The sequence below is a fragment of the Mustela erminea genome, chromosome 1, assembly GCF_009829155.1.
Source record: "Mustela erminea isolate mMusErm1 chromosome 1, mMusErm1.Pri, whole genome shotgun sequence".
Taxonomy (NCBI): domain Eukaryota; kingdom Metazoa; phylum Chordata; class Mammalia; order Carnivora; family Mustelidae; genus Mustela; species Mustela erminea.
In genome coordinates this window covers 63,216,963-63,229,449 of record NC_045614.1, presented here as the reverse complement: position 1 = coordinate 63,229,449, position 12,487 = coordinate 63,216,963, and the positions used below count along the sequence as shown (strand labels likewise).

General features: G+C 44.0%; 1 protein-coding gene across 1 annotated transcript in view; it reads left to right on the top strand.

Moving 5' to 3' along the window:
- Nucleotides 1-685: 685 nt before the first annotated feature.
- Nucleotides 686-12,487, top strand: part of CTDSPL (CTD small phosphatase like) — a 116,781-nt gene continuing 104,979 nt past the window's right edge. Inside the window, 2 exon segments of the mRNA XM_032354052.1 lie at nt 686-1,181; nt 1,184-1,466. Of these exon segments, the coding sequence (XP_032209943.1) occupies nt 1,125-1,181; nt 1,184-1,466 (340 nt within the window). The 5' untranslated portion in view covers nt 686-1,124.

Genomic DNA, 12,487 nt, shown 5'->3' with positions numbered 1-12,487 from the left:
GCCTGACAGTGGCTGGCTGCTCTTCAGAAGCACAGTGCCTGCCCAGCTTGGCCCGCCACAGGCCCCTTCTTTTCCTCAGCCCTCGACCGGCTCTCCCACCCCCCTAATTGCAGAGCACCGGAAATGCCCACTGCCCGGGCCCCTCTCGGCGCCGACACCCCCACGTGCCAGGAGGTTGGTCCTCCAAGACCCGTCGCCAGGCAAGCAGGCTCTCAGGCCCAGTGCGGATGCGGGTTCCTCCGGCACCCCACGCTCGGAGCCCCCAGCCGCGACCACAGACGCCCCCTCCTGAGCCCTCCGGGATTCTTCCCACCCTGCGCCGCCCCGCACGCCCCCGGTTCTTCCTCACGCCAGCGCCCGGGACTCCTTGGCGGACCGCCTGGTTTTGTAAGGGACCACTCCTTAGCAGTCACTACCTCCACACAGCGCTGCCCTTCGCGCCTTGGTCCCAGACTCCTCGGTCCCCGCATCCGGGCGTCCCTCACCCGGCTTCTCCCCTAAAGCATCCTCACGGGACCCCCTCCCCCCTGGCCAAGTTCCTCCTCCGGCCTTTCCCCGGTGAACACCCCTCGTCAGGACCCAAACTCGTTCACGCAGCCTTGCGAGCCCTCCTCGGCCCTCGGGCCCCACAGCGCTCAGCCCTCTGTACCCCACCTGCACACCCGCGGGCCCCCGCCTAGCCCCCACGCCCCTCACCCCGTCGGCCAGACTCCTCCCCACACCTCTCCCCCACCCCCGGGCCCCTCGCAGCTACGGCCAGAACCCCTCTGGATCTCCTGTACCGCCAGCACTGCACCCACTCGTCAGCCCGAGACCCCCCCCCACCCGCACGCTTCTCCCGCCCTCCACTCACCCCTCCGTCTCACCCCACAACCCTCTCCCCCACACCCCGGGGGCCGGCGGGCAGCGCCGGCGGCGGCGGCGGCGGAGGCCGGTCCCCGGGCCGGGACACACCCACTCGCCCGCCCTCCTTCTTTCCCTCGCTCCCTCCCTCCTTCCCGCCCGCCCTCCCGCCCTCGCTCGGCGCTCGCTGCTTCCCCCTCGGTCGCTCCCGCTTCCCGCGGCGCCCGGCCTCCCGCTCCGCCTCCCCGTGCGCGGCTCTCCCGGGCGCGGCTCCGGGGTTCATGGTGACGAGGCGGCGGCCACTCCAGCCCAGCGGCGGCGGCGGCGGCGGCGGCGGCGGCGGCGGGAGCTGGGGCGCGGGCCCGGGCCGCCTCTCCCTGAGCGCGGGGCCGGGCGGCGGGCGCGCCCAGGCGGCGGCGGCGGCGGCGGCGAGCGCCTCCCCCGGCCCGCGGCCCCGCGCGCCCCCCGCGCCCCCCGCGCCGCGCCCCCGCGCGCCTGGCTTGCGGGGGGCCGGGCCGGCGGGTGGCCGCCGCGCCGCGCACCCATGGACGGCCCGGCCATCATCACCCAGGTGACCAACCCCAAGGAGGACGAGGGCCGCGCGCGGGGCGCCAGCGAGAAAGGTGAGCGGGGGCGCGGGCGGGCGGCCGCGGGCTGGGGGCGGGCGCACTCCTCGCGCCGCCGCCGGAGTTGGGCGCCGCGCGCCCGCACGGGCCTGGGGGAGGGTTGCGCCCGCGGCGGAGGATGCGTGGGTGTGGGGTGCGCCCGCGGGCTGGGGTGTGAGCGGGTGGCAGTGACCCTGACGGACTGCGAGTTTGGGTTTGCGCTCCGCCGACGGAGAAGTTGTGAGCGTGTGTGTGTGTGTGTGTGTGCGTGTGTGTGTTGCTGGCTGGCTGTGAGTGAGTGTGCCCTGGTAGGTTTTGCGTGTGCAAGGGACTGGGAGGTGGTGAGAGGGTGTGGTGTGCACCTACCAGAGAGGTGCTGAGTACGCTGTGCACCTGACAGGTTATGAGTGTGTATATGTGCCTGGTGGATTCTGAGTGTGAACTTACGTGTGTGTGCACACACCAACTGAGATTGTAAAGGTGTGTGTGCACCTCCCAGAGAGGTTGTGAGTGCAGGTTTTCCTGCCGGGCCATGAGTTTTTGTATGTACCTTATGTAGAGGTTTTGTATGTAGCTAAGAGGTTGTGGAGTAGATATGTGTGTGTCTGCATGAGCTTGAGCTTGCAGTTCTGTGTGTTCCCTCCTGACAGAGTTTTTATGTGTGCATTGTGTGCCCACACCTCCCAGCAGGCAGGTTGAGTAAATTGTGTCCATGGACAGGAAGGTATGTGTTTGGGCACTCATACACATGAAGGCTGTGTGCCTGCCTGTGTCGTAGGTGTGCAGCATTGAGGCTGTGTGTCCGGGTGTTTTAATTGGTGGTGCAAGTGCTGGAGCGAAGAAGGTATGGTCAGTGCCTAAACCATCCCCCTCTTTTTCGACTGTGCTGTCTCAATGACACCAGCCTGTTGGGGCTGCCAGCAAGGTCTGGTTCTCCCTGGGTCCTTTTAGGGTCTGCCTCTAACGGGCACTCATAGGGGCCTCACAGTACCGGGTATGTCTCTTTCCTCTGTGCTGCAGTGCCTGGTTTGGTTTCAGCACATTTGACTCCACCGCTGTCTTCTCTTTATTCTGGTTGTTCTTCTTTGTGTCTCTGTCCCTCTCTGAGACTTGGGCCTCTTTCTCATACGCCCTGCTTACCGTCCCTCTAGTGAGTTGTCCTGAGGTTTTGAAGGACTGAGGAATCTGGTTTGGTCGTTCTGGTGACTAAAGCCCTGCCTCCCTCTCTTCCTGCTGTGCGCCCCAAAAACATCTGAATTGATATCTGGAGCAGCCTACCAGGACACCCTCTCCTCACCCAGTCTTATCTGACCACAGCCAACTTTGGGAAAGAATCAGATTTCTTTCCCTGTGTTAGCATCCTCTCTGTGCCCGTGGGGTGAGGTGTGCAGCCTTTCTGAGGAAGGGGGGATGGGGTGGGAGAAAACAAGCCTCTGTCTCTTTCCAAGCAGGGACCACTGGGCAAGGCCATCAGAAAATGCAAGAAACCGCCAGAGGTATCCTCAGACTGGGGATTTATCAGTGCATTTGCACTTTTGTGGGCCATCAACATTGTGTCTGGAGACTTGTTTTCTTTTAGAAATCGAACTCCCCCAGGCATTTTTCTGTGCCTTACAAATTGGCTAAAAAATTATGCAGAGAGGGTGCTTCAGGTGAATCTCTTTTGTCTCCCTCGTGCTTAGGTGGGCAACACATAGGTTCCTGCCATTGAGGGCTGTCAGCTCTTGGGGCCCTGGTGTGCATGCTCTGGGCTGGGTGTGTCCTCTTAGGGAAGGATTAGTGCGAGGCATGAAGGTGGTTTGATATCTGTGCTTCTCACCCACTCTGGATTGAGTGCTTTGTGTGATGCTTTGCCAGAGAGAGAATCCACAGCTCTTATGAGGAGAGGTGTGGCATAAAGCAGGGAAATATTTGTCAGGGCCTCAGCCCTCCTGCTGTCCCTGATCTGAGTCTTGGAGCAGGATCCTCCCCAACTTTCTCTTTTCCTCTAGCTGCGAGGTTTTTTAAAGTAGAGTCAGTTGAGCCAAAATCCAACCATGTACAAATACTCGAGGATGATGCTTGTTCTCTTCAACCTGTTTACATTGCTTTTCATGATGGATCTTTTATTATCTTTAATAGTTTATTTTGTTTTTTTCTAGTGTCAGGTTGGCTGATTGTTAACTGGTTAGGTGAATACTTGCTGCTCTGGGATGAAGTGGCTAGCTAGAGCAGGTTCTTCTTGCTGAAGCATTAAAACAGTGCTTAATTCAGCTTTTCACTTTAAAAAATGGGAAAAAAATTGTTAATTACAATGTGGCAATAAACTTAATAGCTAGACTTCGGAACAGCTTCTTCAGATTCCTAATGCACTAAACAGGTTCAGCAGTTTTTCTAGCTTAAGCATCTTGATCTATTTAGATAGGCACAATATATTTTACATAATTTTAATTTTAGGTAAACAATCATTTTGTTTTTTTTTTTTTATTTACAGGGCCTGGAATGCTGTAAGTTTTGGAGATAGGAAAGAAACTATTAGTTTTAAAAGTTTATTTTCATTTATTCTGTGAAACGAATAAAAAATGCTGCTCTTGGATTTGATATGAGGGTTAAGTGAGACGATGTATATTAAGGACTCTGCCTCATGTGCCACTATCCCATAAACCTTTCTTTAGGTGCAGATTTGTAAAACAAACGAACAAACAAACAAAAAACCACAATAGCTAATAAATGTGGGCTATGGTGTTTTGCACGAGTTGAATTACTTCTTGACACATTGCCACGTGGTGGTGCACTGCTTGGAGACAACTGTCAGGATTGTTACTGTCTGCCTGGCCTGTCAGGGAAGATTTATTTCTTAGTTGTGTTTGATTTCGTTGATAGTATAAAGATGCAGAGACAGATCTCCCTGTGAGTTCAACTCAGCCTGCTTTGCTCTCCAGAAATTTACAAATCAATAAGGAAAAGCTACCCAATGCAGTAGAAAAGTAGAGAAGGGAGATATGAACAAGGAAGTCATAGAAGAGGCAATCTGTTCAATAAATGTATGAAATGATGCTCATTTTCATGTGCAGTAGTTGCTTACATCAGCTTGGTAAAGCATTTACATGACAACAAAGTAAATAAAAGTTTTTGGAAGTGGATACTCTTATAGACTTTTGTTAGAGAATAAATTAAGTACAGATTTTTTAGAGAGTATTTTAGTACTGAATTCTTTAGGAACCCATTTGGCTGCAAGTAAAAGGAAACCAGGCTCCTACTATGGCTTAACCAAGAGGAGTTTATTTTTACATAACAAATAGTCTGGAGGTAAGCTCCTGCTGGTTTCTGTTTGGCTACTCACTGATAGCAAGACTGACATGACATTGATTCTCTAGGCTTTCCTCAGTGTAACATGGCTGCCACCCCTCCAAACACCACAGCCACCTTCAGGGCAGGAAAAAAGGGAAAGTGCCAGTCAGATCCATCCCTTTTACCTGGCTCAGCAAACTTTGGGGGATGTTTACTTAGCTAGAACTGGGTTACAGGGCCACCCCTAGCTGCAAGCAAAGGGAATGTCTAGCTTTTTCAGCCTTTGTTATGGGAAGCAGGAGATGATTAGAAATGGGTGGGAACAGGTATTGGTTCAGGCAGTCAACAATATTGGCCATACCTTCAAAGCTTCAGTTCTACTTCTGGGTTTTTCTTCTAGAGAACTGTCCTCATAAGTGATCAAAGAAACATGGGCAAGCATTTTCACTGATGGGTACATTACTTGCATGGCAAAAAAAATCCATTCTGAGTTTTTTTTTTCTTTTTATAAGGTGAGGAATTTAAGTTCTGGATTTTTGTTTGTTTTGTTTTGCCTCTGGCTGTCTAATTACTTCAATCACATTTGTGGGAAAGGCTATCCTTCCTCTTGAATTTTTTTTGCATCTGTATCAGTTCAGCATATTTGTGTAAGTCTCCTTCTGGGTTCTTGAGTTTGTTCCTCTGATCGCTGTGTCTATACTACTGTCTATGCTGTGCAGTCTTAATTACCAGAGCTATGTATTAAGTCTTGAAATAAGATAGACTGATTCCTCCAATTTTTTGCTCTTTTTCAAAAATGTTTTAGCTGTTCTAGTTCTGTTGTTTTTCTCTATGCATTTTACAATTCTGTCTATATATATAAGAAGTCTTGTTGAGATTTTGATAGGAATTATATTAGACCTATATAAAAATTTGGGGAGAACTGACATCTTTACGATGTTGAGTCTTACAGTCCATGAACACATTATGTTTCTCTATCTGTTTAGATATTCTTTGATTCTTTCATCAGGGTTGTGTAGTTTTAAGCATATAAATCCTGTTGATGTTTTGTTAGATTTACATTTAAATGTTTCTCTCTAAGATTTTATTTATTCATTTAGGAGAGAGAGCAAGCATGGGAGAGCATGAGCCAGGGGGTGGGGTAGCCGGAGAGGGAGAAGCAGACTCCCCACTGAGCAGGGAGCCCCATGTAGGACTGGATCCCAGGACCAAGGGGATCATGACCTGAGCCGAAGACAGAAGCTTAGCTGACTGAGCCACCCCAGGCCCTTCTCTTTCTCATTTTAAGTGATTGTTTGTACTTTCAATTTTGGTCCAAGTATTCAATGCTAGTATATAGAAATATAATTGATTTTTGTATGTTTGTCTTATATCCTGTGATCTTGCTGAGTTCACATATTAGTTATAAGAAGCTTTGTAGATTTCTTGCCTTTTTTACATAGACAAACATATCAGCAAATAAAAACATTTATATTCCTTCAATTCTGATTTGTAAACTTTTTATTTCTTTTTCTTGCTTTATTGTACTCACTAAAACTTCCAGAAGTATGTTGAACAATAGTGGAGAGATTGGACGTCCTTGCCTTGTTCTCAGTGGGAAGCCATTCAGTCTTTTACCATTAAGTATAATGTCAGCTATAGGTTTTTTTGTAGAAAATCTTTATCAGGTTGAGGAAGTTTCCCCGTATTCCTACTTTTCTGAAAGCTTTTATCGCAAATGTATTTTTGCGCATCAACTGATAATGATCGTGTGAGTTTTTGTCTTTGGTCTGCTAATGGGGTAGATTATATTGATGGAGTTTTGAATATTGAACCAGTCTTCCATCCCTACAATAAACCTCATGGCTTTATGAGGTATATAATTCTTTTTATATATTGATGAATTCTATTGAAGAATTTTTACATCTGTATTCATGAGTGATACTGTTTCTTTTTTTGCATTGTCTTTAACCTGGTTTGGTATCAGCTTCACAAAATAAATTGGGAAGTGTTCTCTCGCTCCTTTTTTTTTCTTTTCCTCTGGAAGAGATTATGCAGAATAGGTGTTAATTCTCCAGTTAAATCATCTGGGTCTGGAGATTTCTTTTGGGGGAGTTTTTAACTACAAATTCAATTTCCTTAATATTTATAGAGCTATTCAGATTATTTCTTTCATATTGGCTAAGTTATGGGTGTTTTTTCTTCAAGATCTAATCCATTTCATATAATTTGTCAAATTCATGTGTAGAGTTGTTTATACTATCATTCCCATATTACCTGTTTGATGCCTTCAGAGTATGAGGTAATATACTTTGTTTCAGTCTTGATATTGGTAATTTTTGTCATTCTTGCTAGAGGTTTCTCAATTTTCTTGATCTTTCTAATGACCAAGTTCTTTGATTCATTAATTTTCTCTGTTGCTTTTATGCTTTCAACTTCAATGATTTCTGTTTTTTCCTTTATTATTTCCTTCCTTCTGCTCGATTTGGGTTTATTTTGCTCTTTTTCTTGTTCTTGGAGGAGAACTTGAGACTTTTCTTCTTTTCAAATGTATGCATTTAGTGCTACAAATTTTTCTCTTAACACTACTTTCGCAAACATTCCACAAATTCTGATGTTACATTTTCACTTTCACTCAGTTCAATGTTTTTTTAAAAAATAGACTACTTTTTAGAGAAGTTTCAGGTTCATAGTAAAATTGAGTAGAAATTAGAATTGCCATCTAGTGTTGACCCCACACATGCACAGCCTCCCCCCACTATCAGTTTCCTGCACCAGAGTGGTGCATTTACTACAGTCTACCAACCTGCATTGATACATTGTTATCACCCAAGTCCACATTTTGCATTATTTCTCACTCTTGGTGTTTTACATTCTTTGGGTTTTGACAAATGTTCAATGGCATGTATCCACCATTAGAGTATCATACAGAATAGTTTCACTGCCCTAAAAATCCTCTGTGTTCTATTTATTCATTCCTCCCTCCCCACAACCCCTGGCAACCACTGATCTTTTTACCGTTTCCATAGTTTTGCCTTTTCCAGAATGTTACATAGTTGGAATCATACAGTATGTAGCCTTTTCAGATTGGCTTCTTTAACTTAGTAATATGCATTTAAGCTTCCTCCATGTTTTTTCATGGTTCATTTCTTCCTAGTATAAAATAATATACCATTGTATGGACACACCGTAGTTTTTCCATTTACCTACTAAAGGACATCTCAGTTGCTTCCAAGTTTAGCAGTTATGAATAAAGCTGTTATAAACATCTGGGTGCAGGTTTTCCTGGAGACAAAAGTTTTCAGCTCCTTTGGATAAATAGCAAGGAGTACCGTAGTAAGAATATTTTTAGTTTTGTAAGAAACTGCCAAACTGTCTTCCAAAGTGGCTGTACCATCTTTAGTTTTCAGAAGTTTAGTTATGTCTTGATGTGAATTTCTGTTTTGTTTTGTTTTATTTTTAGGTTTTTATTTATTTATTTGACAGAGGGAGAGAGATCACAAGTAGGCAGAGGGGCAGGCAATGAGAGAGGGGGAAGCAGGCTCCCAGCAGAGTAGAGAACCCGAAGTGGGGCTCAATCCCAGCACCCTGAGACCATGACCTGAGCTGGAGGCAGAGGCTTAACCCACTGAGCCACTCAGGCGCCCCTTGGTGTGGATTTCTTTGGGTTTGTCCTGTTTGGAATTAGCTCAGTTTCTTGAGTTTGTTGTATGTGTCTCTTGCCAAATTTGAGTTTTAAGCCATTATTTTCTGAAATGCTTTTTCAGCATCGTTGTTTCTCTTCTTTGGGACTCTGAAGACACAAATATTAAATCTTTTGCTGTAGTCCACGGGTTTGTCAGTACTAACTATTCTTTTTTCTTTTCTATTAATTCAAAGTGGGTAATTTCTACTGTTCTATCTTCAAGTTCATCGATTTGTTCCTAGTTCCCTCCATTTTGCTATGTATCTCCCATCCACTGAACTTTTTATTTCAATTTTTGTGTCTTTTAGTTCTAAATCTTCCATTTAGTTTTTCTTTATATCTTCTATTTCTCTCCTGAGGCTTTCTATTTCTTTGCTGAGCCTTTCTATTTTCCTCATTTGCTTTAAAGTGTCCCTAATTGCTTTTATCATAGCTGCTTTAAAAATCTTTGTCAGATAAGTATGACATCTCTGTCATCTTGGTGTTGGCATCTATTGATTGTACTTTTTCATTCAATTTGAGAATTTCTGGTTCTTGGTATAATAAGTAAATTACAGTTGAAACCTGGACATTTTCATACTGTGTTATGAGACTCTGGATCTTATTTAAACCTCTGTTTTATTTGGTTTTCTCTGAACTGCTGCAGCAGGAAAGGGAGAGCACTGCCTCATTATGCCAGATAGATGTAGAAGCCCAGGATTTCTACTTGGCCTGTTTTGACATACTGCTGGGCATGGAGGGAGTTTCAGCTCCCACACAGTCTACTGAACTACAGTGGGAGTGGTCTTATTGCCACTGGGTGATGGGAAAGCCCTGACTCTTCAACACCACTACAATGGGAGAGGAGTGCTTCATTATTCTAGGTAGGGATGGAAGTCCAAGCCGGCCACATGGTCTCCACAGACACCTCTGGGAGACAGGGAGGCCATTTACCAGCTGTCAGGGATGAAAGTCTCTGCTCCCCATTTGACCTTCTCTGACACTATTCCAGCCTCCTTACACCTTGATGAGAGTGGAATTCTAGGTACCCATCAGATTTTGTTGGCATGGGTGAAATTGGAACTACACGGTATGTGTGTTCTGGGTCGGGGTGTTTGGCTACAGTAGAGTGGTTATTGTCTGAAAGTTTTCTGTTTCGCTAAACTGTCCCTTTTCTGGGCCTTTGGTTATAAAGAATAGTCTTTTGAGGGAACCCTTGCTTGCAGCTCTTGGGGTTCACTTCATGTAGCTTCTGCAGCTAAGTCTGGGCTGTTACAGAGAAAAAGAAACCCCAGAGATCACTGCAATGTCATTTCAAGTCTCAAAGTCCCTAGCTGGTCTATCTTCTTTCCACCTTTCAGAGTCTTCTTATGTTTACTTTATAAACAGTTTCCAGGTTGTTAGTAATATTTAGTGGAAAGAATAAGAAGAAATATGTCTATGCCATGTACCTGGAAGCAGAAGCCCCCTGATTAGCTTTTACACTGATCCAAATTGGTATTTTAAGGAAGACTGGAGTTGGAAAGCTGTCATTTTAAAGGTTTATTTCAACATTGTGTAAAGTAAAAGTCAAAGTGAGTTTGTGCTTTGAGAATCTTGACTGTCCCCTAAAAAGAGACGTGAAAATGAATTCATTGTAAAATCAAGGCTAGATCAGTAGGGCTTCAGTGACAACTGTTGTTTAAATAACCTTAAAAAGATGCATTCATAAGCTTTGGTCTTAACACCAGAATTTTAAATCAGAGTTCATAACATCTTGATTTAAATATATTTTTGATCTAATATTCCATTTGATTGGCAAGCATGTTTAAACTTATATCTTCAATTTTATTTCTCAAGCTTTCTTGCTTTCTTGCATCAGTTTAAGTAAATAGAAATGTTTTCATAGGTTAAACACAAAGGAGCTTATCTCTGGATTTAGCACTTATGACCACCCTCCCCACCCCCAGCATGGCTTGCTGGCCAGTGACTGGAAAAGTCTGCTTTCAGTATGGGCTGTTCTGGAAGGAGGTTTTAGGGCTTTAGAAACTGGCAAAGACTGCATTTGACTATTGGAGAGTAATCCCATTTGGAATGGCAGGACTGGGTTTTCAGGAGGGACCACAGAACCTCGAGTTTAATTCTGAGGTATGTATGTATTTACTTACCTACCTGTCTTCCAGTTCTATTGAGATATAACTGACATCCAGCGTTCTTTAAGCTCAAGTTATATGGCATGAAGACTTATATACATACATATTGTGAAATGATTACTACAGTAAGTTTAGTTTATGTCCTTCTTGTGTAATTGCAAAACAGAAAAACTTCCCTTTTTTTTTTCTCATGTAAGAACTTCTAGGATTTACTCTCTTAGCAACTCTGAAATATACCATACAACAGTGTTAACTGTAGGCATCGTGTTGTACATTATATCTCCAGTGCCTATTTATCTTGTAACTGGGAGTTTATAAGTTTGTACCTTATAATCATCTTCACCCAGTCCCTCTCCCCAATTCCCTGCCTCTGGCAGCCACAAATCTGACCGCTTTTTTCTATGAATTTTGTTTTTTTTTTTTTTGGATTCCTCATATGAGTGAGATCATACAGTATTTATGTTTGTCTGACTTATTTCACTTAGCATAATGCCCTCAAAGTCCATCCATGTTGTAACAAAGGGCAGGATTTCCTCCTTCTTCAGAGCTGCATACCATTGCGTTGTATAGGCATACACTACATCTTTATCCATTCCTCTATCCATGGACACTTAAATTGTTTCCATGTCTTGGCTGTTGTGAATAATGCTGTAATCAACGTGGGGCGAGGGCAGAGGTCTCTTTGAGACAGTGATTTTGTTTCCTTTGGATATATACCCAGAAGTGAGGTAAATGCCTCTTTCTCTTTTAGTGATGTTGAGGGTTGAGGAAGTGGGATACATGACATTGCTAGTGGGTTCACTAGAACTAACAGAGGTCAGGAAACATTCTGGCCACCAATGATTCTAGATTTAAATATACATATATATTTTTAATATATATTTTTTTCACTTGCTTTGTCAGTAATGTATGGTGCCAAGGTCAGGGAGTGTAAGGAGGCTCTTGAGTAATATTAAAGGTATGAGATATACCTTTGATTTTGTTTTCCAGATCTTAAATCTTGATTTATCAGGTATTTAAGGTTTAGCATTTTTAATAACCTGCCTTTCTTTTATAAAATCTACTTTCTTTAAATAGTTTTCTTCCCTTTAATCTTTTAACATACATTTTCCTATTTTCAAAAAAGTGAGGATACATTCTGTGCTATATTTAAAATAAAATTAAGCAAATATTTGCCTTTATGGCTCTGAAATGACATCATATAATGGAGCAAAGGCTTAGGAACTGTTTGTAGCACTGGATTGGGATGTGGACATTTTTGTATTTGGGATCAGAACTGAAAACACTAGTGGCATAGTTCTCTGAAACCGGGGCATAATAAACAGTGGTCTTTATGGATGCTAAGGATTATGTAATCACCTAAGTAATAGCTCATTTTGATTCTGAGTAGCTGCTTCAAGTTAAAAACTGAAAGGTTTCTTTGTAATTGTGATTTGTATTAAGGCTATTTGCCAAAATGTTTTAAAATCCTGGTACTTAAAGCACTTTAAAAACTGAAGAGAAGTGGCTTAACATTTGATGATGGATACTATTCTTATTTTTCATGATTAGTATTTAACCAAAGCTTTAAATGTTTCAGGGTATCTTGAAGAACAAACTGCACCACCTTGTCAGCACGGCTTGAATAAAATGTAGCCTTTTAGTACCAGAGAGAAGTGAGTGTTCCAATAAGAATGTACACTGTATTTGACATTGTATAGAATATCTCTTGCATTCTGATCAAGATTCAGCTTTCATGCTTAGCATATCATTAAATTTGTTCTAAGGATTTGGCTCACTTATGTTTAAGTCAGAAACCATTGACCTTAATTCCATAGACTTCAGTCAGAGCCATATTTTCTTTCCTCATTTTGAGGAAACAGCTCAACACATCTATTTCAGTTTTGGTTAGAACAAATACATTTCATAGCAGTCATCAAACAAATGTGCAATTTGAGTCACTTATTAACTCTGCTAGGTATTTAAAGTTATTAGTGAGCATTAATTTTTCTACA